The following is a 27993-nucleotide window of genomic DNA, read 5'->3' on the forward strand; positions in this document are numbered from 1 at the left end:
CAAACCTTCTAACTTCAGCTCCAAGAGGTTAAAGAACCTAAGCATGAAAGCAAATAATGAATAGCACTCAAATGTCAAACTACCATTAAATTACAATTGTGTAATGCAATTAGATTACAAGTTACAAATATACAGTTTTCTTAGATTTTTATTTATTAATTTATTTATTACTTCACATCCATCACAAGTGGATTTTATGTGTGAAAAATGTAAAAGTAGAAATACTGTTCTAGTACCAGTTCACAAACAGCCAAATGCCATTAATTTATACCTCACACCATGCTTATTGCTATACTGTATTCTCTGAAGTGACAAAGGACTTGCAGACCAAGTCTTGAATAGCTGAAAACTTCTTGATTCTCCTTACACCTGACTATCAGAAAAACTGCCCACATAAGGATATATGCACTAATTAACCAAAAATCAATTTATAATCAGCAGCCATTTAAAAAAAAAAACTGTCTCGGAATCACCAAACTGTTTACATTGGAAAAGACTTTTCCAACCTGTCAAGTCCGACCATTTATCCTGTGTTTGCTTCTCTTCTCTTCTCAGTACTTTGACAATAAATACAAGCAGGACAGGCTTGCAACTTTAAATCTGAAGTTAGGTACTCGTAAGATTCAAACTGAATGAGACTGTTGTGCTATATGCCATTTCAGAGACAGACAAAGACCTTCAAATTAAGATTTTGGCAGGTGAAATATATTTCTGGTGTCTCACTGAAATGCAAAAATTTAGGTAAAGTGAATCTGTAGTTGCTTATATCTGCTGATAAACATTCTTTAGTAATGCCAATGTTTCACGCTTTCCAGAATGAGTCTGAATATTTTTCCTTTGAAGTGTAAATCCAAGATTGAAGAAGTCTTTCTAAGTACACTCTCCCCTTAACCAGATCTATGCTATTTTTGCTTCTAAATGACTTGTCTAAAATCAAACATTGTTTTAAACAGGTAAGGTAAGCAGCAAGGTCAAGACCAAGGATCCAAGAGCTTAAGCATGTTTCCTGTGAATAAAAAATACTTGAACAGTCTTCCAAAGAAGGGCAGTGAGATAAGAGTTTAATCACTTTGATTATTTGACTCAACTGCAAAGACAATAAATGTGCATACTCCCACACTAAAATACAAACAGAAAGTGGGTCATGCATATCAGGCCCTGACCAGTGTAAGGTTAAGTATTTTAAACACTCTTAAGGAGTGAATGTCAAGCCAGGTACTCCCTAAATTTTCTCAGATTGCTGGCTGTGGAGTTTTCAGCTAAATAAAGTATGGTGTGGATGCCACCAAGTGGTAGCTGTTATCACATAGCAGTGTCTTCAGCATGGCTTCACTCTAGGCTAACATTTCTGTTGCAGAAAATATTTCTGGTACAGGCGTTTGCCAGGAATAGAACATTGCTACTGCAAAAAGAGGAAATGTATTCTCTTAGAAAAAAATTTGATTCTTACTGCTAATGACAGAACGGTCACGGACTTAAATGAAACCAATACCAACTTCCTTTTGAAATCTTATAAAATACTTATAATCTTCTGAGAGCAAATTCAAGGTTGATCAAAAGACCAGATCTGCAGTTCAGCCCTGCAGAGAGATCCCAGGTGTACCTGGAAGAGACCCTATGTGCAACTGATTTTTTGGGTATATGGTTCTTTGTTACTGTTAAATGTCATAGCACCATGAGACAAATCCTAGCATTGCTTAATTGTCTTATCACTACCCTATTTTTGTCAGTTGCAAATTGTTCTCTCTCAGACAAAGTATAAGCACAGTGCTGGGAATCATTTCCCCCAGGGAATGATCACAAAAGCCAGTTAGCTGGAACTGCTCTGGGTTTGCCATGCCCATTTGCTCTGCAATTAACTCCCTGCGTTCTCCACCATCCTTCAACATTATTGCAGCATGGTTTGCAAATATCTCATAAACCACATCTCAGGACATATACAGCCTCAGTTCCATGCCATAAGAGCACTCATGAGGGCTATTTCATGCCTTTGCATTACTCCAGCCACAGTGGCTCGCAAGTGGCCCACAGGATCCATCCAGACACACAGCACAAGGGTGGGCAGTCTCTACCACTACTGAGCCAGGAATTACAGCAAGGGTGTAAGACAATCCCTGCCACTTGTTGGGATTTCTGGGAAGAAGTTTCTTATGTGAGAAGCAATTTAGAAACACGCCCTGTCTATGATCTCATTCTTGGAGAGCATTATAGACATCCTGCAGGAATTCTGCCATGACTACCAGCATAAGTCTGCACAGAAGACATGAAGCACCTTCCATCAAAGGCATTGCACCGGGTACATGTTGGAGATTCCTGGTTCAAATACACGAGCTCCATCCATATCATCACCAATCTCACTCACTTCAGTTGTGAAGGACCTAGGAGAAATTCCCTGACTGCTGAATGGGGCAATCAAAGAACTCTGTACTCTGTGCTTTACTTTTCAGGCAGCCAAGTAACTTGCCACCAGTTTTGTAGTTTAATAAATACCAAATTGAAAGTGAGTAACTCTGACTTGCTTGTTCCTGTTGACTCATACTCATTTCAACAATAAAGCATGTCTGGAAAAAAAAAAAGTTTTACTAATTAAAATTATGTACTATGTTAATAATAACAGTGTCTGTTTAATTAATGTGTTTATTAACACAGTTATCTGAAAGCAAAAGGCAGATTAGATTGCTTCTGGCACTAGCCTGAGGGAAATGGCAAAGCAGCCTGGCTCCACTGCGCACCTTCATCAATCAGAACCCTGGCAAGCTGAGCAGGCTGTGACAGTGCCCCTGCCACTGGAGAAAGGAGAGACACTACTGCAGAAAGAATAACAGACCTGCTATCCAAAACTGCTTTTCCTCACCATCTATACACTAAGTTCAAATAAATTGCTTTTTATTAAAGATTTCCATGGAGATGTGTAGTAATAGTGTCTTTCCAAAAGTCTCCTCTGTCCTTTCCAAGAACAGTAGATTGGCAGAGGCCCTTTGTCCTCAGCAATGTTCACAATGTGCCCACACAGCTCAGGAACCATGAGCAGTCTTCAGGTGAAGCATTCTGACAGCCTAATCTTGGATTTCTACAGTGCAACTAATGAAAATCAGAGCACCATTTACTGATACTAATGAATAAGAACATTCAGAATGATGTAGACAGTAAATCCAAGAAACAGATGTTTTCCAATTCCTTCCCTGGAATATGAATCAGCACTCACCAAACATTAGAGATCATGGTCTGAATCACAACAAATATGATTACCTGAAGTAGAGTATCAAACATCACAAACCAGTGTCAACAAAGAACATTTTCATCTGTCCATACTTGAGCAGTAAGCCTTAATGATAAATCAGAAACAACGTGGATTAGTCAGGCTGGGGAAGCAAGCCAAGGACTCAGGATCCTACTACATAAATAAGAGTTTGGGAGAAACAAGTCTGAAATTTTACATGGTAGAAAAAAGTGGCACTAACACTGAACAAAACCTTACTGCCTGACAAATCACTGAAAGCGAGACACAAAAAAAAAACTTGTAGAGCAGCATGTTCCAGACATATTTTGCATTTCACCTTTGAACTTAGTTTGCATAAAGAGAAGCACAGGAGCAGAAATACTTACACAGAAGTAAACAAGGAACTCAAGTAAACAAAGGACTCCTCTTTGTTTATAAAAAAACAACACCTTCAAAACATGCGTGCCTGTGCTGAACAAAGACCCTGCTAGCCCAGCATCCTGCCTCTGACAGTGGCTAAAGCTCAATTGCAGAAGTAAGAAAACAGCAGGCAAATGCACAAACCATCAAGAGGTTGCTATGCTTTCACCAACACTGACAAAATGGATGACAGAAGGTTATACCGGCCTGCGGGTATTAGCCTGAGGAAACAATGTTTTACTGCTATTCTAATTATGTTGACAACTTTTTCTCTAACAAATTAACTGATTTTTAATTAAGATCTCTGAAACTTGGTATTGGAAGCTTGTACATCAGAGAAGGATATTTCCCAAAAGCTGCCTCTTGTTCCTGAGAAAACACAGAGCTAGGAATAAGAGGTGCTCTAGTTCCTGCATTAAGTAAGGGAGCTGCAGGCCCAAAGAAGTGAAATAGCACAAAGAGGAAAATGGTTACAGAAGGAGAAAACACTTAAATTATTAAATCTATATAATGCCAAATCCACTAGGAGCTAAAAATAATGTTGTTTGATATTCAAGGTCTATAGTGATTCATTACATTTTCATTACATATAATAAGAATTGATAGCATAGGTGAACAGGAAATGGAATGTAAAAAGTTTAATGATTGCAAAAAAATATTTTAAAGTTATGAACGCACTGTGAGAAAAGAAGCAGTAACATGAATATATAGGCAGCTCATCAATACATACAGACTTAATCAACCACAGTGCACAGATGAGCCTCTGGACCTGTATGGATCACTCTGGAATTACTATACCGTATAAATTAACATCAGTAAGCCAAAACAAAAGTTGACTGAACATTCTGTTGGTATTTCACATATATCTAGAACACACTCATTGATTAAATTCCAAACCAGAAATACGGCTTTCATTGATTAAATTCCAAACCAGCAAAATGGCTTTACCTTACTAATGGCTAAAGCATTCCCTAAATATGGTGGAAGAAATTCTATCCCAATTAATGTTTCTGAAGTTTCCACAGAGTTCTGCATGCACTGTTTTTTTTACGCAGTAATGACAGGCAATTCTTCACTGCTGCTGAACTGCTGGAGTTACATAGTGTTGTTCAATAAACCAGTACAGAGAATTTACTCAAGCTGATTTAAGTCAGGAGGAGTCTGTTGCTTATCCTCTGGAGGAATATTGGAAAACACTGTCAACTGGATATTTCAGAGCTTTCTTATCTGCAGAATTTGTCATTTATAAGATGTCATCATCTTTAGTATGTTATTCTCGAAACTTACTTAGAGGTAATGAGCAGGAAATTTGGCATTACTTTCAACATAATTCTCCATAATTATTTCTAAATCATCGTACAAAAATATTTTTCCACTCCATGATTTATGCAGCTTGTGCTCTTGTACACTCTGATGACTCAAAATTTCAACAGGCCCTCATGAAATTATTTTCAACTTTCTATGTGCAGCTGGGGCTGGTGGGCCATATATTCCAGGACTATCTACAGCATCATATTAAGAACTATTAAGTCAAACCATGTGTGAAATCAGCATATATAAATTAAGTTTTTTAATGTCTATGCCAAGTACTATGATTCAGGACTGAAGCAGAATTTGCTTGCAATACTGAAGATGAGCTGTGATTCCTCTTTCATGTCTTACTCCAATGACAAGTACTTCTTGAACTTTAATCAAAAGTAACTTTTCCTTATTTTCACTCTTTTAGCCTCTCATTAAGTGGCAGTTTCTGTTTCTCATTGACCCATAATTTGAAGCAAATAGAGTCGTACTTCTTTTTACTGCTTGTATAGTACCTCATATAGCACCATTCTGCTGTTTATTAAGATTTTCTGGGTATTCTGGAACTTGCTTTGCTTGACCGTTCCTGGCTGATGAAGTCCAAACATGTCCTAAGTAGTAGAATGGATGTTTTCAACTTTCAGTGCTCTTCAGAGTGGGAGGTCCTTGTGAAAAGACAAGACTACCTCAGGAGACCAGGAGATTGTCCAAAGAACATCTCAAGTGCAATGAGTTCTAATTAAGCACTTGAGAGCAGGATGCTTTCTGAGCACAAAAATAGTGAGGGAAAAAATAAATTAAGAGGATAAGCCTTGCTCTGGTATGTCAATTTTCTGCATATAGGATAAAGTACTTAGATGTAAATGGAGTTATGTGAAGGAAGGAATAAAATGGAATAGTATGTCTCACAAAGTGTGCCATATAAACAACATGCAGACAGCAGAAACTACATAACTGAAGGAGAATTTGGGGAAAAGTCTTCCTCAAAAAATCCCTCCAGAGATGGACTGTACTGCACCTTAATAACAAGCAGTGTGGCACAGTCAAGAGAGAGGTGATAGAGCTGTAATTCAGTGGTAGCTGTGTGTAATGAATAAGATCCAAGAGTGATAAACTCTGATCCTGCTGCAGTGTGGGGAACTACAGGATTGCACAGTAATAATAATGATATCATTATTTGGTAGGTCATTTAGCTGATTTATTAGATTATTAATAGTGGGTAGATTCAACAGTAAACACTGAAGCCTCTCCTCTCAGGCCTGCAGTTGAGAAATTCAGACTTCCAGGTAACAGCTATCCTCTCACCCTTATATCCTCTGAAAGACGTTTCCCATTTAGACATATTAGCCTACCAAGTCTTTAAAGGCTGCAAACATTTGGAGTGAGTTTTACCACTGGTTTCACAAACTTGCCTTAAGAAAAATTGGCAACATTTTGTTTAGCTTAAGTCGGTCAAAACCACTAATTAAATCCTCATTATTTGAGGAATATTTTGCTTTATGTGAATTAAAGTTTTCATTGAAGTGATCTGAATTATCTACTTTCAAGAGAAAAACCAAGATGAAAAGTTAAAAACCAAAGGTTAACTAAATCAGTTTCTACCCACATGCTCATGCAAGCCGATAAAGTTTTTTTTCATATATATGTGGTAGTAGCACTCACCTTCTCCCTGGCTGACACATGGGGACAACCAACCTTTCAGGACCCAAGGTGGGATTGGGAAGAGGCAGAACCCCTTGGTCCACAGACAGGGTCCCCAGCCAACATGGCAGAGACACTTCTGCACCATGACCTCCATCCAAGGAGACTTCCCTGGTCTGAGTGGCCTTCACCACTCTCTCCCACAGCAGTGACTATTTTTGGACTGGATATCCCTGAGTGATCCTTTGACCCTTAGATCTTCTGGGTACCCTTGACTGAGAGGCCTCTTTGTGTCTGTATTTCTGTGTGTGCACATGTACAATTTTGTGTAGTAACATAATGCCAACACCAAACCTGTAACCTGCTAAATGCCTGGAAGCATCACCATTACCCGCCTTGTTCATTACTTTTGGCCATTGATTTTACTTGGAAATTAAAGTTTGTTATCTGCATGAAGTTGTTGCCATGTACCTCTGTGCCAGCATGCTGCCTGTTGTCCGAGTCCTTTGCTCTCATGGACCACTGTAATAATATCAGAGGGGTTTGTGTTGGACAAAGCACAACTGCCACTCTCCTCCTTTAAGAGTCTTTTCTGCATTAATCTCATACAGCATGTGCAGGAACTCTGAGAGGATCATGGCCACACAATCCTGAAGCCACATTCCCAATACGTTACCACTACAGAGAGGGGGTTAGGGGTTTTTTATGTTTTTTGTTTCATTTGGTTTTGTTTTGTTGTTCTTTTTTTAAGATCTCTTCTAGTGCTCCATGGGATTTTTCCCATGGCTGCCCAACCTCAAGAGCTTTCCCTTAGGTGAAGACAAGTTGGCCTTTTTGAATTTTTTTTTTTTTTCGGTAATGGGAGAGGCTTGAGCTTTCTGGCTTTCTGCTCCTGTACTAGCCCAGTCCTTGATACAGCACTTGTCCTTGAACAGACCCTGCCCCTGCCTTTGTGTGGGCTCATGTGTGGGGAGCAGGAGTCACTGCTTGTGTCCCCCAGGGATCAGTGCTGGTCCCAGTCCTAGTCAGCATCTTTAATGATGACCTGGATGAGGGAATCAAATGCACCCTTAATAAATTTGCAGATGACAGCAAGTTGGGCAGGAGTGTTGAAAGGATCTGCAGAGGGACCTGGACAGACGGGATCAATGGGCCAAAACTGCCTGTATGAGGTTCAAAAAGGTAAAATGCCAGGTCCTGTACTTGGGTCACAACAACGCCCTGCAATGCTCCAGGCTGGGGGAAGAGGGGCTGAAAAGCTGCCCATGGGAATGGACCTGGGTTGCTGGTTGCCAGTGGCTGAACATGAACCAGTGTTTGCCCAGGTGGCCAAGAAAGCCAATGGCATCCTGGCCTGTGTCAGCAATAGTGTGGCCAGCAGGAGCAGGGCAGGGATTGTCCCCCGGGACTCGGCAATGGTGAGGCCACATCTCAAGTACTGCATCCAGTTCTGGGCCCCTCAGTACAAGAAAGACATTGAGGGGCTGGAGTGTGTCCAGAGAAAGACAGCAGAGCTGGAGAAGGGTCTGGAGTACAAGTCCTGTGAGGAGAGGCTGAGGGAGCTGGAGGCGTTTATCCTGGAGAAAAGGAGCTCACGGGGACCTTATCGCTCTGGACAGCTCCCTGAAAGGAGCCAGGCAAAGGTCGGCCTCTTCTACCGGGTAACAAGTGATAGGACAAGAAGACATAGTCTTAAGCTGCTCCAGAGGAGGTTTATGTTGGACATAAGGAGGAATTTCTTCACAGAAGGGGTGATTAGGCCCTGGAACAGGCTGCCCAGGGAGGTGGTGGAGTCACCGTCCCTGGAGGTGTTTAAGGAAAGACCGGGCGCGGCACGCAGTGCCATGTTCCGGCTCACACGGTGGTGTTCCGTCACAGGTTGGACTGGCTGATCTCAGCGCTCCTTTCCAACCGCACTGATTCTGCTTTTCGGGGACTGTGCGCTCGCCCCACAGTTCCTCCCGGCCGCGGCCCGTCCCGCAGGCCGAGGGGCGGTGCCGGGCCGGGTGTCCATGGAAACGGAGCGCACGCGGAGCGCCGCCCTCCTTCCCTGCTTCCCGCCGGCCGCCGCCGCAATCGCCACCATGATGCTGCTGGGCCGCGGGCTGGACGCCAGGTACGGGGCCGCGGAGGGCCGGGGAGCCCCGGGCTGCTGCGGGGGAGGAGGCCCCGCTGCCCGCAGCGTGCCCGGGGGGAGCGCGGGGGTCGGGGAGCGATGCGGGCCCGGTCCTTGTCAGCGCATCTGCCTCCCTGGGAGATGGGGCCGCCTCTGCCTTCCTCCGGTAAAGGCCGCAAAACTTTTCCAGGCCTAGTGTGCTATGCAGAGATGGAGTAAAAATGTGCTGCCGATGTTTATTTGGACCTCTCGCGAATAATTTTGTGGAGAGTTCTAAGCGGTCGCGATAATTAGGGGGGAATAAAAACTTTTGCACCCCCACATACGAACACGTAGTGTTTTGCTTCCCAACATGAAATACTAGATGCATGAATGTAGTGTAAGATCGGAATTGTAAAGTGGGTGGTTACGTCTTCCTCCTGGAGGGAAACACTTTCTGATATGAAGATCTTCCAAGAAAATAGGAAATACATACCTTTTACTGAAGGTCTTGTCAGGTAATATAATTTTGAAAAAGAGCTTTATTATTACTTAATGAAATTCTTACTTGCCTACTCACCCACCAGGTGAAACCGTCCCTATTCAAGTGGTTCTGTGCTCCAGCATGTCCTGGAGGACTGAATAACTTCCTTGGGTTTTTTTAACCTTAACGGAATCTGTTTTGCACAGTCTTCCAGAAAGCTTGCCGTGAAGCAACCCAACTGGGTTTTTGCCTAAGGCAGAACTTTGGCGTGAAATGCTTTTCCTGAAGTAAAGGTGTTTCTCATTTGAATTGATTGTATTGTTGTTTAGTCTCAAAGTACCACATTTCTTCCAGTTTTTCTGATCATCATATATCCTGATACAAAGTTAGCATTTAAATATTGGTCAGCAGTATTGGGATATCTTACGGATATGAAGGAAGTTTTTGTTTCTGTCCCTTGCCAAGATAATGGTAGGAGTGAATTTTCTTGCAGAGAATTCTGTCACTTGGCATCAGTAACTTTGTGTTGGATTGTAGAGACTTCTGAGGACCCAGTATCTGGCAGGCACTGTTAGCTGAATTGTCTTACAGCTGATTCACTCAGATCAACAATGGGCATGAGTTCACATGACCATCAAATAATATAGCAATATGAAGGCAAAATACAAAGTGAAATCTGTGAGTTACTGGAATGACTTATCTAATTCATTAATAATGAAACATACAGGCATTGGATCAAATAATTTGATTTGATTTATGTAGTTTTAAAGAAAGCAATTTATTAGTGTGATGGATGTCTTTTCAGTGGTATTACAGTTTTCAACTCTTATATCCATTCACCTTTCTTCTTTAATTCTTGGTGGTATTTATCTTCTGTAGTGCAGTTTAGTAATTGCAATTTAAAGAACATTTAACACCTTTAGCAGTTTGTCCTCTACTGCCTGATTTCTCCAGACATTGCCTTGCCTGCTTAGATTGCAGGCTGTAGGAGGAAGGTGGTCTTGCAGAAGTCTTGTTTGAGACTGTAGGTGTTACCACTGTGTTAGTAACTAATGCCATTAGTAATAGTGAGCTTTTGCTTAAGTGCAGGAGGAAAACTTCCTGTGATTTGGGTTTTCTATTGGATCTTTAAGTGTAAATCTGCTTTTTTGTTTGTTTGTTATTCATTCATAAATAAGCAGATATTACATCAGTTACAACATTCTCTTTTTCAGAATAAATTTTTGCTTTGCACTGAGATATCTAAATTATTAATAGTATAATTATATAGTTTTTCTTCTGTATGTGTTGTAAACATTTCTGCCTTTCTTATTTTTCACTTATTTTTCTTTGGTATCCAGGGATAATCAGACTAGACAAATGCAAGATGCTGTTTCAAATGTGGAAAAACATTTCGGTGAATTGTGCCAAATATTTGCTGGATATGTACGTAAAACTGCCAGACTACGAGACAAAGCAGATCTTCTAGTAAATGAAATATATGCATATGCAGCTACAGAGACACCAAACTTAAAAGTTGGACTGAAAAACTTTGCAGATGAATTCTCCAGACTTCAAGATTATCGCCAGGCAGAGGTACAAAATTAAAGCTGTACATGTTGTGTTTGCCATCTGAACTTTTCAGTTACTTATCTGTGATTAAAAGGGAAATCATATATTCTGCAATCAGAAGAGAAACAGGAGAAAACACGTCTATATATTAATGTCTGGGTAGGCTGCCAAAGCATTCATCATTTACACTCCTAATCACTTCAGGGAAAACTGCCTAAAATCAGGCATCAAGTCAGTTAACAGTTTCCCTGTATGCTGACAGAGTGGGCAAGAGAAAATTAGCTTGTAAGGATTATCAATTTCTGGTCTTTAGCTGCAATGCTAGATATATAAATAGTGAGGTGTGAGGTACCACAACACGTGGTAGGGTAAGTAAGTAACATGGCCAGGTTATTTGGTTCTTCTGTAATAAGTGTTGTTGAGAGCCTTACTGGCTTATTCCTTTCTATTCTATTGGCAGTTCAAGTGAAATTGTTTGACAGTGCAGTAGTAGATGGTATTCAGGAGAAATGTTTGCTCAGCTGGCATAGATTTTGGCTGACTGGTGACTGTCAGTATAGGGGGAACTGTCCCTTCCCAGTAGAGGTATTCACCTTGTCCTAATGTGGATGTAGCAGCGATGGGCCACAGGACTCACTCATGGTCCATAAGTCATTGGCAGATTATGCTGGAGCCACTCAGACAGTTTTGTCAGATTTGAGAAGCAGGTCTTATCCTATTGCCTGTCTGACCATATGTAGCTGTTTTTCTGACTAGGAGAACTGAAACAAAAATTCAGAACCACTCATCTGTGAGAGCATTTGTGCATTTTAGATACCCTGTTATTGGTATTTTTAGTGCACTCAGTGATGCTGTTTCCATTATTTTTAAGAAGAGTTCCATTTTGCACAGTGTATTTGATAGCAAAGATTGCTTAGTCTATAACCTTATCAGTGGGTGTAGAGCAAATACACTGATCTTTATATAGAAAGCTACAGAACTCCAAGATGCAATGCTGCATGTATTTAGTACTCACTTTGATGTATTCATAATTTTCCATGTTTCATTTATCCTGATCTAATTCAGAAAAAAGGAATTCCACTGGAAATCAGCTTGAGCTCTTCAGAAAGCAAATTCTTTCTTGGTTAGTGTACTTGACTGTGGTTTTTCCAAAATTTTTAAAAACGCTTATCCTAATTTTTTTTCACCATATATGGATTTAATTTGTAATAAGATGAGTCACTATTAAAGTAATTGTTTCCCATTTCTGCACACCATGGATATGGAAGGTTTTAGCAACCTTGTGATTTCTTTTTGTAGGTTGACAGGCTGGAAGCCAAGGTTGTCGAACCTCTGAAATGTTATGGGACCATAGTGAAACTTAAAAGGGTAGGTTAAACATGTGTTTTCTCACAAGGTACATTTCCGTGTCCTGGCCACTCAGTTGAAAACTTTTTGTTTATGGGGGAAATGGTTCTGATTTCATATTTCAGTAATCAGTTTAACTTAATTATATAGTTAGACATCTGAACTGAAGCTATATATATGTTGGAGGAAAGAGCTTTGATGTGAAGACTAGGATATTCAGGCTCTGAGCACAAACAAATGCTCAGAAAAGGCATTAGTATGACATTTCCTGGATAGTGTAAATAGTGTAAATTCAGGACTTTTTATTTATAAATAATGTCATTTATTATTGTGTGATTTTGATGATGATGGTGATGATATTATTATTACTGCTTTGGCTCTTAGTCATCAAGCCTTTAACAGCTTTTCTAACTCAGAATTATGTTCTACATTAAAGTTTATAACTTGGAAAACACATTTGAACCTCATAAGTAGGTAGTGCCTAAATCCCTCTCCATTAAATCATCATGATGACCTGAAGATACACAAAAATCTGAGGTCTCTTCATTCACTATTTTTCGAAACAATGTTTATAGGGGTTTGAAATATTCCCTTGAAATACCTGTAAGTTTCTTTCCTCCAGGAAAGATAAACTTGAGCAAGGAGGTTTTAATAAGCAGATACTAAAAGTAGATCCTATTAATACCTGTATCTTATACAAAGAATACTTTAATCCTGCAAACTCAAATCTGTAATTGATATGTGTGTACCATAATCTAGTAGTAGTAGTAGTAGTAGTAGTATCTGATGGTATTTTACAAAAATACCAAAACAAAAATCTTGCAGTGTGTTCATCATGATTAATTGGAAGAGACTGGCACTGCATCTCAAGCAAGCAGTTTTCCTATGGGTTTTTTTGTGGTTTTTTTTCCATATGGTGAAGAACCAAGTACTGTTTGAGACTTACTGCACAGTTACCTCACTTGGTGGTTAGAAAAACGATTGTGAAGGAAATGCATTCTACACTTGAGTAGGACTACCCCCGGTAGTCCTTAGCAGAGCTGTAGACTGTAGTGCCTAAAACCTGGTATCGTAATGGTCACCAGTTTGTGAGATCTAGAACTGGGTACTTTGTAGGGTGTAAATGCTGGGGATGGAAGACAAGTTTCATGTGTTTGTGGCAGTGGGGTTGCTGAGGAAACACAAAACATTTCAGCAATGCCTGGGGCTTCCAAAGCATTGAAGAGACTGTCTTGAGCTGCACTGCCACTGATAGCCAGTAATACTAAGGACAGAAGCAACTGAATCCAAGTCATTGCTTGCAACAGTGAATTGAATTTCCTGTGGTCTTTGCCTTTCAGAATGTCAGAAAGTGTTGCATAATGTTTATTTTAGCTACAGTGAGGAGTACAAGAGCATTTTTAAAACGTAGATGAGGTCAATTATTTTACCAGTTTACCTTTGAACTAAGATAGGGTTCACTAAAAATGTAGGGCATTAAATGGTTATTTTTTTCCCATTGCACATTGACCATAAACCTTGGTTAAAACTTCAACTACCTGGTCTTCAGTTATCATCTGTAATCACTGGGACATATTTAGTGACAAAGGAAATTTTGTCACTCATGTAAATCTAGCACAAGCTGCTAGCTCCAGGACTGCTTTAGCTGTAACTACATCAGCTGACTAAGTAAAATCAGGCAGAGTATGTCATTATAGCTTCTTTCTCTAAAGGGGATGTTCTCACTGCTGCTTACTTACTGGATCTGTCCCAGGAAGTACACAGCAGTATTTCTGTGCTTTATCTAAAAACAGCTTGCTTTTTCTGTGGTATAAGACATCAATGTCCTGTGCTACTAAATGCTTTAAAGAGGCCTAGGTCAATAAGAGTAGTGTTGTCCTTTATATGTTAATGCAGTAAAATTGTTTCATTCACTTGTTCTGGTTTACATTGCTGAATAGCTTCAGTGGAAGCTAAAACAATATTCTTGTCCTGTAACACACCTTAAATATAGGATATGAGGATTTCTTTCTGTTTCATTGTTCTGTATATCAATCTTCACTTTTCTGCTTTTTGGCAACTCTGTTCCTGGTTCCTTTCCTTCATGTAAAACAGGACATCATAAAACCAAAGTGATCCACGTGCAGAAGAAAGGATTGATTTGCTTTAATAACTTCAGTGACTAAAGCAGGTAACAGTACAGTGATGAGGCTCTGCCAGCTCATTGTCTGGTGGATGAACTATAGCTGTACTTTTGTATGCTTTGAAAATAGATGGGTGACGAGAGTTCTTACGTGTGACTTGAATTCATAGTTAAAACCTAGAGGAACTGTGAATAATTTGATATTCTTTGTACCTTTTATCTCATTGCCTAATCCATTCCACTTTTCCTAGAGTGTAACTAAAGCATATTTTTCAAAAACACGTCAAAGCTTGGTCTAAAGACACTGGAGGTGAATGTAGGACTGTTGGTGGTAGTTAGTGGTTAGTTGATGTTTGTGGTGTTTTGTTTTAAATGAAAGATTTCACCTAATCTTCGGTTCTTGTTACATGCTCCACTGAGATGAAAGAGCTCTGTAATGCTCTGGGTTTTTTTCTGGATGAAGGTATTTAGATGCTAGTAAAACAAATTTTTCTTTTTTTTTTTCCTGTTAGGTAATGTACACCTTGATTCGTTCACCATAAATTACATTTTCCCCAGCTTTTTAATATTTTTATTGGTTTTTTTCTGCACCCTTTTCTTGGACAAAATATGTATGTGCCCTACTTTTGTACATCCAAAACTTGTACAGAGCTTCACCACTACGGCCATGGTAGCACTAATTCTTTGTCACACTTCGGCTAGAAGAGAAGTATGTTTTGTTGTGTCTGTTGCTACAGAAAACAGAGGTAGAGAACAGGTCAGTTCCTGTAGGTATTTCCAAAGTCACTACATGCTAGACAGAAAATACTGAATTTAATAATGGTAACTCTAGAACTTTGCATCCTCAAGTACAGTTCGTGTGAAAGTCAGCACCCTTTCAAGCCACAGTGTTAAATCTGATTGGCTGTTTTAAATGGGCCTAGAAGGTCAGTGCTATTAATGCATCAGTCATTAAGTAGCACTAAACATGCAGCTGTGACCATTAGATGGAAAACTTTGTTGTTTCAAAACAACAAAAAATATGTTATTTTCTCTTTCTCTACCTTTAAAATTTAAAACTGGAAAAAACAATTTAAAATTTTCTTTTATTGCTTTTCTTATAGCCACATGGTTCTCATAAAAGCAAAAGGCCTTTTCAGTAGTCTTTGACCTTAGAGGTTGTGTAAATTCTGAAAGAACAGCAGTAAAACCAGCATTGATGGGCTGAAGATGAAGTAGTTTTTATTATCAGAAGCCAACTCTGTGTCCCTGGAGATGAAGCAAAATGACAGTTACATACAAGGACATACAGACAGTAAGGATAGAAACAAGGAAGAAACTGGATGTTTTGACCCTGTCCTCATGTGCAGCCTTGTTATTGAAGGAACACACAGCACTGTGAAACTTGGCAATCTTATGCTTGTCACTGAGTAGTAATCTGGTCACAGGACCACAAAACTTACTGAAAGACATATTCTTAGTTGCATGCCTTCTGTCACAGCGACATACAAGCCTTAAAATTGTGAAATCCAAGGAAGGAGCACAGACAATTTCCCAGTATAATAGTTTCTAATAGCTCTAACTGCTTTCTGGAGTAGTAAATAAAAGTGGAAGTGATATTTTAGAATAAAAGGTCATTTGAAATGCATGCCCAATCCTACCTCAGATTTTGTTAAACTTTAGACTATATTTCTACTTGTTCTAAACTACTGCTCCTTTAAACTGGAACCATCAAAATTAATGACCTTTTCCATACCAGCATCAGTGGAATGATAAATACTTGACTGATAATCCTACATTCCGTTAATGTCAAACAGTTTGCAAAACAGTTTTATAACATGAACAAAAATTTGAGAAAACTGGTAGATGAACATTCTTAAATTGTCACAGGTCTTCCTAGAAGTACATACTACTTCTCTTTTGGAAATGGAGCAGAAGCAGTTGTCAACAGTTTCTGCCCTTTCTAGATCAGTTAAGTTTTATCTTCAGCTCCATCATTACTTGGATGTATTTTGTTTGAAATGGTTTTAAACACTTTACTAAATGCATATATATATATAAATATGCACTTTAACCCTTTCAATTCCTATGGTACCTTGTGGCACAGAATTGTTTAGGTTGAAAAAGACTTCTGTGATCATTGAGTCCAACCATTAGCCCAGCACCACCATGTTCACCAGTAAACTGTCCCTGAGTGCCCTATCTACACCTTTTTTGAACACTTCCAGAGTGGTGATTCCATCATTTCCCTGGGCAGCCTATTCCAATGCCTGACCACCCTTCCTGTGGAAAAAAATTACTTAATGTTTCATTTAAACCTCCCCTGGTGCAGTTTATTATGTCCTCATCCTGTCACTGCTTGCGTGGGAGAAGAAACTGACCTGCATCTGGCTACAGCCTTCTTTCAGGGAGCTGTAGAGAGCGATAAGGTTTCCCCTGAGCCTTCTCCAGGCTACACACTCCCAGCTCCCTCAGCCTCTCCTCATCAGACTTCAACTCCAGCCCCTTCAGCAGCTCCACTGTCAGCAGTGACAGCAGTTGGCAGTGGACAGGTGACAACAGCTATATTTCCTTCATAACTTCTTGGTACTGACTGCTGCCTGCCTTTTTTTTTTTTTCTTTAATGATGCCACTTAATATTTGATTTTTATTTCTAAGTACCACATTTATTTTATTGCTAAGACAGGAATGAGTCTGCCTTCTTAGCGCTCTGGGGATCTCAGCTTGTGACCATCTGCTATACTTTTCATGTAAAGCTGTGAATATCTTTTTCTTTCCTTCCCCACATTTTCAATCATAACATGTGCTATAGGGAGTTGCACAAGGTGCTAAACTCTCTCAGTCCCCACTGACTTCTCTTTCATAGGATCAATTAACAGATCACTAAAATCTGTTTTTATTTGAAGCAGAAGTTTTGTCCATGTTTTCTAGGCAATGCATGTATGAAGGAGAGCATATTTTGTATTATCCTAGATGTATTTCAAACATGTCTAAAACATTTTATTTCCAGGATGATCTTAGAGCAACTTTAACAGCAAAGAACCGAGAAGCCAAGCAATTATCTCAACTGGAAAAGACACGTCAGCGGAATCCATCAGATCTACACGTTATCGTATCCTGCATTTCTAGTCACTAGGAAAAAGATTTTTAGAATTTTCTTGGGAATTAAATTGTTATGTTTAGGAAGTAGTAATAACAATAACGCTCCTTAGAGGAGCTGTTTCCAGTGCTGAATCTTTTCTTAAACTTCATTGCAGTTGCTACAGAGCAGTAGTTAATCACTTTTGAATTGAAAAGAAACTATGAGTTACTTGATATGTTTATGCAAGAGAGGTAGGCATAGATTACATCCAGGAATTTGGAAGTTTTTAAAAGTAAGTGTAATCAGACAATTTATTTTTTATTTCTGTGGATTTATTGTTTTTCTCCCTGCCATTTTTGTTATATTATGCTTCCTGGTACCTAGATGGGATATAAGTTTCCTCCAGCTGTATGAAAGGATAAGTTGCTATTTTGCTAGTAGAATACTCAACTAGACTGCTCTTCTTTTCCAAAGACCAGTCACCCTCCCCAGTGTAATATTCTGTATCACAGTGGGAAAATTAAGCCTCCATCAAACTGAATTAGAATTTCCATTAAAATCTCATTGACGTTTCAAATTTTGAAGCAATCAGAATCTAGGGAATGCCAGAATAAATGGGATCAAGGCAATTCTACTTCAGTCCCTTTATGGGTTATGTATTATGATACAGGATCTAGGTTCATGATGTGCTGTTTACTTTTTATTACATTTTAGTGTTGGACTTGGGAGTTAAGCAGTCCTATTCATTGTTGGATTTTACCAACTCTGTTTCAGAATCTTCAGGATCTTTGTAGTGATTGGGGCATGAGACTGTAGAAAGAGTGAAAATGACTGTGTTGGTCAAACTGAACACAGGAGAATTACATTTTATTTTTGTCTTTGCCAGAGAATTTCCATTTAATATTAATCAAATCAGTTAAGTCATGACTAATTAGAATTCCTTGTGTAATAAAGACAGATGTTTGTCAGCCACAGGGTTAGAACTTGAGCTGTGTTGCAAAGTTCTTTTGTTGGAATTAAGGGAGTAAATTATAACAATAAGCTGTTTTTTCCCAAAGGGAGACTGGTCCCATTTTTCTCCCTTGAGCTAATTCCCATTTCAATTCATGGGTATGTCACTGGCACCTAGTTCATTTCTTTTTGTTTCTTTTCTAAGCTTCTCCCAAATATTCTTCTGTGGCTTAGTTTCTTGTAACACCTGTTTTCTACACTTAAAGCTTTGCCTCAGAGTTATAAAATCTCAGTACAGTCTGATTCTGCACATGGCAAAAGCACCAAATGCTGCCTATTAGCATTTTAAAGTGATTGACACTTAAAAAGGTCAGATTGACACTTAAAACACTTAAAAAGGCATTAGGAGCAGGAATGTGTTCATTTGCTTTTCAGGATGTGTGTAGTTCAGCTTTCAGGTCTGAGAGAGGCTTTGCCACATTAGAGCAAAGCAGCTGGGCTCCTGCAGGGGTTCTCTTATTCTTGAGCAACTGTGATGTTGCAGCAGTGAACAACTTTGGCCACAGACAGTAAAGAATCTGTACTCACTCGCATCTTACAAATGATGTGTTAGCACAGCTTTGAAAGGAAAACATTACCAGATTTTTAGAAATACACTTCTGTAAATAAAAATAGATTTTTTTTTCCCCTAAAGAAGTCTGCTAAACTGTAGGCTGCCTGCTTTTTATTATTTTAAAAATAAATAACCAAGCCCTCAGTCCAAAACAGACAGCTGTACTGAAATGTTTTGGCCTGGATACTTGAATTCTAGCAAAGCTCTACCAAACTTTACATCTTACAGCCAGAGGCTTCAGACAACATAACAGCACTAAATACATAGATGTTTTGAAATAACTAAGGTAAATAGTTCACAGTATATTAAAAGTAGAATATTGATTGTTACATGTCCATGAATATTGATTGTTACATTGCCATTTTTTTCCTTTACTAATATTTCCAGTCACAGGTGAGTGTTCAAAAAATACCAAACTGCTGTTGTCCAAACTATGCAGGCTCTGCAACTTGAGACACTTCACTCTAAAACAACCAGAATTCCTCTCCCAAAGCATATGTGACAAATTATGTCCAATCTAAGATGTATTGAGGAGGTGTATTTGATTATCACAGAAATAACATACTGTATTTGTATGCATAAGGGCTGCATATGCATAATAGCTGCCATCACTTGCAGAGTGACTGATGGAAGTAATTGAAAATACACAAAATGTCTTTTCTTCCCTCCTGTGGTTTGGGCAAAATTAAGAGAGATGAACATGTGACCTTATGTACTACTAAAGATCATTATTAATTTTGTTTGCCCCATAATGGCAGGATTGTGTCTATGATGTTAGGCTGGTTTTGAAAGGAGATTGTTTCAAATTGCTAATCCTGTAAAATAAGTTTAGCAGATTACAATCAAAGAAGTGAACAGAGCATGCCTTATTCCTTAGGTTTCTATATAGGTAACACTAAAAGCTGTATCACAGGAACTGGACCTGTGGTGTCTTTTTCCATTAAAAAAAATCCTCTTAAGTTGCAGTTTTGTAGAAATGGGAAGAACCTTACAACTTGATCATAGGATACAGTACTTGATCCATGTACTATTTTCAAATCTAATGACAAAACAGATTTGTGATGATACTTACTGACTGAACCTGTAAGTATCACTAGTGTGTGATGTTTGACCAATAATGTGTGGAAAATAACAGAAGTTTAGACCCAAATCTTGTAGATTTCAAGTGCAAGCTCTTACAACTGTACATTGTTAAACTGTAATAGTATACAGTTCTCAGACTTGACTTAATCAGAATAGTTTCAGTATCTTTCCTTAAATGGTAGTGATCTTTCTATAAAGTTTATAATTATATCTAATTAAAATAGCTATCTAAAATGCTTTTTGTAGTAACAAATATGTGTATTTATGTGTTAGGAATTGGCTGATGTGTCCCCTTCCCAGTGCCCTGCTGAAAATGTTTTTAATAAGATATTTTAATAATGCAAAAGTATTAAAAACATAAAATACCTGAAATGCATTTGAATCTAAAAATTACAATAACTCTAGCCTGCAAGATTGAGATATTTACAGGATAAGTACATGAGTTCCAGCTGCTGCTATAATTGCTTATTTAAATAATTTGTAAAAATTTACTAAGATAAGGTTCAGCACACTGCACTGGAAAAGAAACTTCCTGGACCAGCAGGTTGATCTGCAGTAGAAAATAAGGCGTGACCTTTCCTGCTCACCCACCACTATGGCCTGTGCTGGGTTAAGTACCTAAACCCAGTCACTGGGTTGTCAGTGGGATGTCAGGACTGGCTCAGTAAAACTATCTCATGATTATTACAGAAAATGAATCAAGGCAGAGGCACTTTCCTGACTGGCTGCAGCTGGTCATTCTCATGTTTCACATCAAAGTCACAACAGTGTAGAAGGCATCTTTATATGTTCATTAAGCTACAGATTTAAAATATTGTAACACACATATGTATTGTTTTGCAAACTCAGACTTAAATAATGGCAATTACAGCAAATAACTTTGTATCAAATGCAAGACTAATTTCACCTTTGTGTTACTTTACCAGGCTGAAAATGAACTGCATAGAGCAACACTGGATGCCACTCGAACAACTCGGCACTTAGAGGAAACCATTGATAATTTTGAGAAACAGAAGATAAGGGACATCAAAGTATGTGTGCACACATTTCATCTTACATAATAAAATTAATACTAAAATTAGTCAGGAGCAAGATCAGCAACATTCTAGTATTCACTGAAATGCAAATCTCATGGTATTCATTAATATTTCACAGATTTGTAAATCACAGATATAGAATCTACAGATAACTTATCCTCAACCTGCTATAAAAGACAGTCTTCAAAATAACAAAACTTCTGACTGGCAATGTCTTAGGAATACATACTGGAGATTATCAAATGGCTTTTCAGGAAGACATGTTATTCCTAATAAATTTTCTCTTTACTTTTGAAGTATTTATTTAGAATTTATTATTAAATAATAAATGCATAAGTGATAGCCCAGCCAGAATTTATGCTTAATGTCTAAAATTAATTTAGATTCATCCAATCTGACTATTTAAAAGTACTAAGTATCATGCAGTTATTTATATCATATAAATACCAAATACAGAGGACAGTAATTTTTTGAAGTGAAAATATACTGCATTAAGAAAACCTTTCTTTTCATTTGCTTTCAGAATATATTTTCTGAATTTATAACTATTGAAATGTTGTTCCATGGGAAAGCTTTAGAGATATATACAGCTGCCTATCAGAATATCCAAAATATTGATGAAAATGAAGATTTGGAGGTAAGAGTGATTGAAATTTGCTTTTCTGTTTACTTCCTGTATAAAAACAGTTTTCACAATCAGGCTACACATGTCCCACACAGAAAAATGCAACAAATATTTCAGGTTCCCAGAAGAAACTCATGTATACCAAGCTTTTTTTTTTTTTTGCACTTCTTCAGCAAGAGCATGCAGGTTTGTAATCTCAGAGAACACAGAGAGCAACTGCAGTGGCAATCTAATCTTTCCCACAAAACACAGAAAGGAGACTCACAAAATTACCTGCCACTCCAAGCTCAGCTAAACATAAAACAGTTTTTAAAGAACACTTCTGCAGTGTCTTGCTCTGAAGATGCACTTAGAAAAAATCTTATACTGCTGTGATAAGATCATGTAAAGACTAACTACTACATTAAAGATCTCCCTCTAACCTGAATTTTGTTTGTTTGTTTTCATCTTTTAATCATTTTTATTGACTGTTACAGAATTAAGAGTCATTTGTTATTTACTACATTGGGGTTTTTGCCTTGTGGCAGTAACCAGCTTCAAGTCACCCTTTCTTTTCTTTCTGAATTATAGTCTCTCTTTCCCAAGATGGGCTTTTCAGACCTTTATTCATTCTTGCAGTTCTTCTGGATGTTGGGTCTTTAAACTTAATATCGTGGAAGTGTGTGTTGTGTATGTATGTTTGGTTTGTCAAAAAAGTTGGATCGTTTTCAGTCTTCTTTTGTAAATCCTACCAGTCATAATTTTATTCTGTCTATGACATGGCTCAGAACCAAGTTAGTGCAAGACTTAAAACCATGAGTCTTCAGTGAGTCATATTTGAGACTGCTTGGTAATTTTACTTCATTTAAACTATGCTATGGCAATTTTGTACTATTTTAGTTTCACAATTATAATGGCACATGGCACCAATTCAGAAATCTCCTTAAAGTCAGTACTTTGTCTTTCACAACCAAATTTTTAATCTCATTTTAAATTTTCTGTTAATTGGACAATTATTTACTTTTCTTAAAAATACTGAGCATAATATACCATCTTCTTGACTTAAAGTCTTGCACAAATAGCTGTATTGGTTATTGAAATAACTTGAAAATATAATGGATGTCATGGTCTCCCGTGTATTCTAAGAGGTTTCCCAAATTTTTCTTGAGTTGTACATCTTCTGTACAGTTCAAGTAACATTTTTCTGATGCAGTTGTATTTGACAGCAGGGATTTGCTTGTGAAGGGGTTGAGTTCATCTCTGCAAGAAATGGTGAGCCTGAAGGAGTTGCTGGGGTTCACACTTCTAGCTTAGCCTGAAACTCAGCTACATATCTTGGTGGGAAGCCATTGCAGCTTTCCCTGTGTAAATGCCCCCAAAGCTCTGAAGAATGTTTACCTTGACCACATAAGTATGTTGCCGTGCCTCAGGTTAAGCAAGGACATTATTTCAGCTAAAAGTGATCAGTCCAAACTACAGTCAATGCACATCTCTAGATCAAGTTTCATTCTCCAGTGCTGCGTTTCTGCAAGCTTCAGTCTTGGTGATTCTTAGCTTGCAAGCATCTAAGTCACAGCTTTCTCCATTTGATTAGGTTTTTCGGAGCTCACTTTATCCACCAGACTATCAGTCTCGCTTAGACATAGTTCGTGCAAATTCCAAGTCCCCCTTGCAAAGAACTGGCTCCTCAAAATCTTCACTGAGAACAGCACAGGTAAGAAAAAATTACATACTAAAGCACTATATTAAAACTCTACTTAGCTAATGCACATGGATTCACTGTCTTTAAGTTCAGGACCATCAGAAATGTAAAGAAACTTTCAATGGCATCAGTATCATAATAGGCTCTTGATAATGCAGCTTTATCATTGAAGGAAAAAAGCCCTCAGCTTTTAAAGCTGTGTTGCTTTTGACAAATGCCATTTCCAGCAAGACTTTGTCTTCCATCAACAAACTGGCATCTTGCACAGAAGAGATCTAGGAGCTTATTTGAAAGAGTAATGACATTCTTAGAATACTTCATATTCTTAGTATTTGGATTCTAGAGTGTGACCTCTCTACCAGATCCTAATCCAGACTAGTGATACCTTCTAGCAGCAGAGCAAACTCATGACCTACAGACTTCTCCATTTATACTCTGAAAATTCACAGCAGGTGAGGAAAAGGATGATAAAAATGAGTGAAACAGTTGAAGACACTGCCATTCTTTTTGGACCAGCTACCTTGCAAACATCTTTGCCACTTGTTTACAGCAGTAAACTTGCAGACATTGCAAAATGGCTAAATTATTTTTAATTCATTGCAACTGTAGTCCTGTAACTACAATGATTCTTACCAGTGTTTCAGTTAAAGACAAAGCCACATTTAAAATGCATGTATCTTACCTTTCTTCTTTGAATAGAATCATGCATTGATATTGTAGTAAGGAATACTTTTCTTGACTTTGTACACACTTTACACCTTCTCTGCTCTCAACACAGAACAGCATCAATTATTACAGTTGAGCTGTTCTGTTGAAAGTGTGAATTGTGTCATCTGATGAGATACAACCTAGTGATTCAGTGCATGAAGTACTGCCTTGACTGAGTAACTTTACAGTCCTCTCTATCACTCAAGCAAATTTCATATTCAAGATTCAGAAGCTTGAATTCACTTCAAGCTGTGAATTCACTTGTGAATTCACAAGCATATTCACTTCAGAAAATGTAAGAGAGAAAAAACACAAAACAAGAAAATTGAGAGTATGTACATTGTGATTTCTCCCAGAGGTGGAGTGGAACTCCATTTTGACTAACTTGCAGGTTAACCTTTCTCATTTCCTAGACTGCTCTTAATTATAACTTTGGGTGTTAAGTGTTCTCATAACCTCTAACTTACCTGAAAAGAACAGGAAATCATCTAGACCTAGAGGAAAACTGCAATGCAATTCAAAATAAGGTCATCTTACTTGGCTGTGCAGTGTGTCTGCAGAGGAGGATCATATGGCAGAAAAAAGGGGTGGAACACCCTACTAATGCAGTCACCATAGGGCAGTGAAGAAAGGGCAGCCCTTTCTGATTCTGTAAATAGCATGGTGCTGAGTTACACTAAGGCCTCTAATCTTTGGAACCACCAAACATCTCTTGAGAAAAAAAAAAAAATGCTGTATTCAGAAAAACCTTCAGGTGACTTGTTTTCTTTTCTGTGGATCTTTCACTCTGAAATTTTTGACACATTTCCTGCTGCACAGTAATCCTTTACTGTCTGTGATGTAGTACTTTGCTATTTCCAGTGTAAAGCAGTATAAATGATGTGGGAAGCAGTTCACAGAATCACACAATCCAAGTCTGTGGGGCAGGGGAGGACACACACACAAACACTAGCCTGTACATGGGGGACAGCGTGGGAAGTCACTGCATACCAGATGAAATAAAGTGTGCCAGTAACACAATTCAGGTCTTTTCAGAGGATTTAACACATACCATCCTTGAATTTATTTCTGCCTCTGTGGACTAACTTTCTGTATTATTTGTATGTTAAAAATCTAAAGTACTCCTTGAGCTTGATTAATTTTCTCACAAAGAACTATGTCCTTCGTTTTACAACACTTCACTTGGCAATTTATCCTCAACATTTTGGTTTACCAATTCAGGTTGGTATAGCTTATATTTTGGAACTATAGCAAAACAGAATGACCTTTTCCAGATATTTTAAATCAAATTCAACTACAAAGTTTTACCTACATCCATTAAATATAACAAACTTCTGTACTGACACTCTGTAGGACAGCAAAGTATCATTTTAACCATTATTGAAAATGACTGCATCCAATGCTCCAGCACTAAGACGTGGAGAGAATTGCCATGTATCTGAAGTAGCATCTGCAGTGAAAGATGGAGCTGAACTTAAACAAGGACTGTCATCACCTGCATGCAACTCATTAATTTTTATGTTAAATGATTTATGGTCAAAAAATTATCATGTTTTTCTTTTTTTGCATTAAGTTATGACAAATTAAATTTTTATACTGGTATGTTTTAGTTCTGTGGCACAATAACTTGGGTTTAAATTGCATAATTTATTTTCTCACCTTCCTTCCTTGATCCAGTTAGGTTCTTAGGGATAGCCATCTTACCACCACCAGTGATAATATTTAATACACTATTTAGTTAATTGCTGCATGGTCAGAGACATTTGAATAGTGAGCAGAAAAAAAGCCATAAAGCCAAAACAATTCTTATTTCAGGAAAGGGAGAGGGGAGCTTTTCTTCAGAAATATGATGCAAGTTCTGCTGAAGAATTTCAGATACTCTGAACTAGGAAAAAAACTTAGAAAATTAGTCTGTCCCAGTGAAATTCATTTCTCCTCAACAGGCTCAATCTGCAGCATTCCTTAAACTCCAATTATAAATCACTGCCATTGTCTTTTTTTTTCTTTCACTGAATGAGAGTCTGCTGTTTTAGACATTTCAACTGAAGTTAACCCAGCTTCACCCAATGATTAACTCCATTTCCTGTTGTGTTCAGAAATTTGTAAGCAACTGTTTGCTTTGAGCTAAATTGTGTACTTGGTGACCGTGAACAAGACTTAAGGATTTTTCTTCTTTCAGAAGTTCAATGACTACAGTTTGCTTTATGCACACACATAATCTTACATTTCATACATGGCTGTATGAATCATAACATGTCAGAAGTCCATTTAATAATGAGCATTTAAGGACCTTTAAAATAGAAGGCTGCTTAAAAGAAAAGGCAAGCTCTGTCTTCAGTACAGAAGTTTTTATTATATCACTGTATTTGAGAAGACACAGAAAATATAACAAAAATTAGAGCTGCAGATGCCCTTAGAGAACTACTGAACTTGAAATTTTTCAAAAGCATTCCAGATTACTTGGATAAGTGTCTTCAATGTTCTCTTTCTTACAGGGAAAGGAAAAAAAAACATGTATCCTTCTTTAAATTGTAAATGTTGCATTGTCTGTGAAGAATCTATCTTAAACAGGAATTAGATTGAGCCCTCATTAAAAAAAAAACTACGGGCTGCAGAATCTGTCAAATGAGATGAAAGCCTGGCAGCTGGCACTTGTTTTTAATGTTTGATGAACTAAAAAAGGAGTCACTCTAAAGGCAAGCTCTGATGGGCAGGGAAAGAACTTTGTCTATGATTCAAGACTCTTAAGTTTGTCTAATTAATTCTAGGGGGGAAAAAAAAGGTAAAAAGCTTAGAGCAGCATTGTTTTGAGCTTTCAGCTGACAAGGTCTGATGTCTTCAAGGTAAGATTAGGCCCTAATACTCCTCTTCAGCCTGCTGCTTCAGCAGCCAACCCAGGAAAAAACTGAATTGCATCTTGTTGATTTTTAGCATGAATTTGGTAAAAAATACCATTTTACCTATCCTATAATAATTCTGAGGGACTACATGCATTTTTTTTTTTTTGCTTTTAAAAATCATTAGAATATTTTTATTCTGTGTCATGTATCTTTCCATTTGTGTGCATGTTATGAAGAGTTAATAAATAAACAACTTACTCCTTACCCCCAAATGAAGACCCTGCATTTCGGCTGAAAATTTCAATGGAGAATTATTTTTTGTTTGCAGGAAACAAAACAATTGATACCCTTTGGTTGGATTTTTGTTTTATCAGATTTCCCGCAGAATGCTAAGAAAAGATGAAGAAGAGGATGAGGAGGAAGATGAAGATGATGAAGAGGATGATGAGGAGGATGAATTTGATGCTACTAAGGAAGTGAGATAACAAAGCTGTTCTAAGAGGGGATTTTTATTAAGGGGGAAAAACCCCCTTTACCTAAAGGCTTTTGTACGTTGGATCTAAAATTTCACTGGGGCGTATATTTAGAATTCTAGCAGGAGCAAGAATCAGCACTGATTTTAGAGTGCCAGACAATAAATAACCACTTTCAAAGAATGGTAAAAAATCCACTGAAAGTGGGCAATTTCAGTAGCTAGAAAATGAAATCTTTAAATAGATGCCTGTATTATATTTGCATAGATGTTATATTGTAATCACATTTGCTTAAACTTACATGATGAACAGTGTCCAAAAACTGCACTAAGCTTTCGAGCAGTTATGAACATTGTTTTCTCATTACATTGCCAATATATTACCTCTCTGGCTATACACCTCTTGAATTTTTTAAGTACTCTAGCTGTAACTATAAGTGGGTTTATACATCCTAAAGTAACTGTGGTAATTAAGAAACTGTTTGCAGCAACAACCTGTTAAGATTTCATTTTGCTATCCACTCTGGGTGGCAGAAGGCATGGTGAGGTGTACTTTTTTTTTTTTTTGTTTCATTTTTCTCAGGCTTTCACCAGGTTCAGATGACTTTTGATTCCTTTACACATAGAGAATGAACAGTCACAAATAAGGACCTGGCCCAGTATCTTATTTTCAATGCTGCTTTGCTTTTAAATAAAAGTGCCTTCATGATAAAACTAGTGGATATTTTATGTAGATGATGTTT

At 38.0% G+C, this 27993-nt stretch overlaps 1 protein-coding gene across 2 annotated transcripts; it reads left to right on the forward strand.

Annotated features, from left to right (window-relative positions):
- Positions 1–8571: 8571 nt before the first annotated feature.
- On the forward strand, positions 8572–27967 carry CIBAR1 (CBY1 interacting BAR domain containing 1). Of its 2 annotated transcripts, XM_041412559.1 has the most exons (10): positions 8572–8696; positions 10500–10734; positions 12010–12078; positions 17169–17270; positions 19192–19197; positions 20814–20918; positions 21448–21561; positions 23123–23242; positions 27153–27254; positions 27834–27967. In XM_041412559.1, the coding sequence occupies exons 1-10, from the start codon at positions 8593–8595 to the stop codon at positions 27852–27854; spliced, it is 978 nt and encodes a 325-aa protein (XP_041268493.1). In that variant the 5' UTR covers positions 8572–8592; the 3' UTR covers positions 27855–27967. The 2 variants fall into 2 exon arrangements, with proteins under 2 accessions (XP_041268493.1, XP_041268494.1); XM_041412560.1 differs by lacking the exon at positions 23123–23242 and having other exon boundaries at positions 27153–27967.
- The last annotated feature ends 26 nt before the right edge of the window (positions 27968–27993 follow it).

Source organism: Onychostruthus taczanowskii, unplaced genomic scaffold, assembly GCF_017590055.1.
Source record: "Onychostruthus taczanowskii isolate IOZ18803 unplaced genomic scaffold, ASM1759005v1 scaffold4, whole genome shotgun sequence".
Lineage (NCBI taxonomy): Eukaryota > Metazoa > Chordata > Aves > Passeriformes > Passeridae > Onychostruthus > Onychostruthus taczanowskii.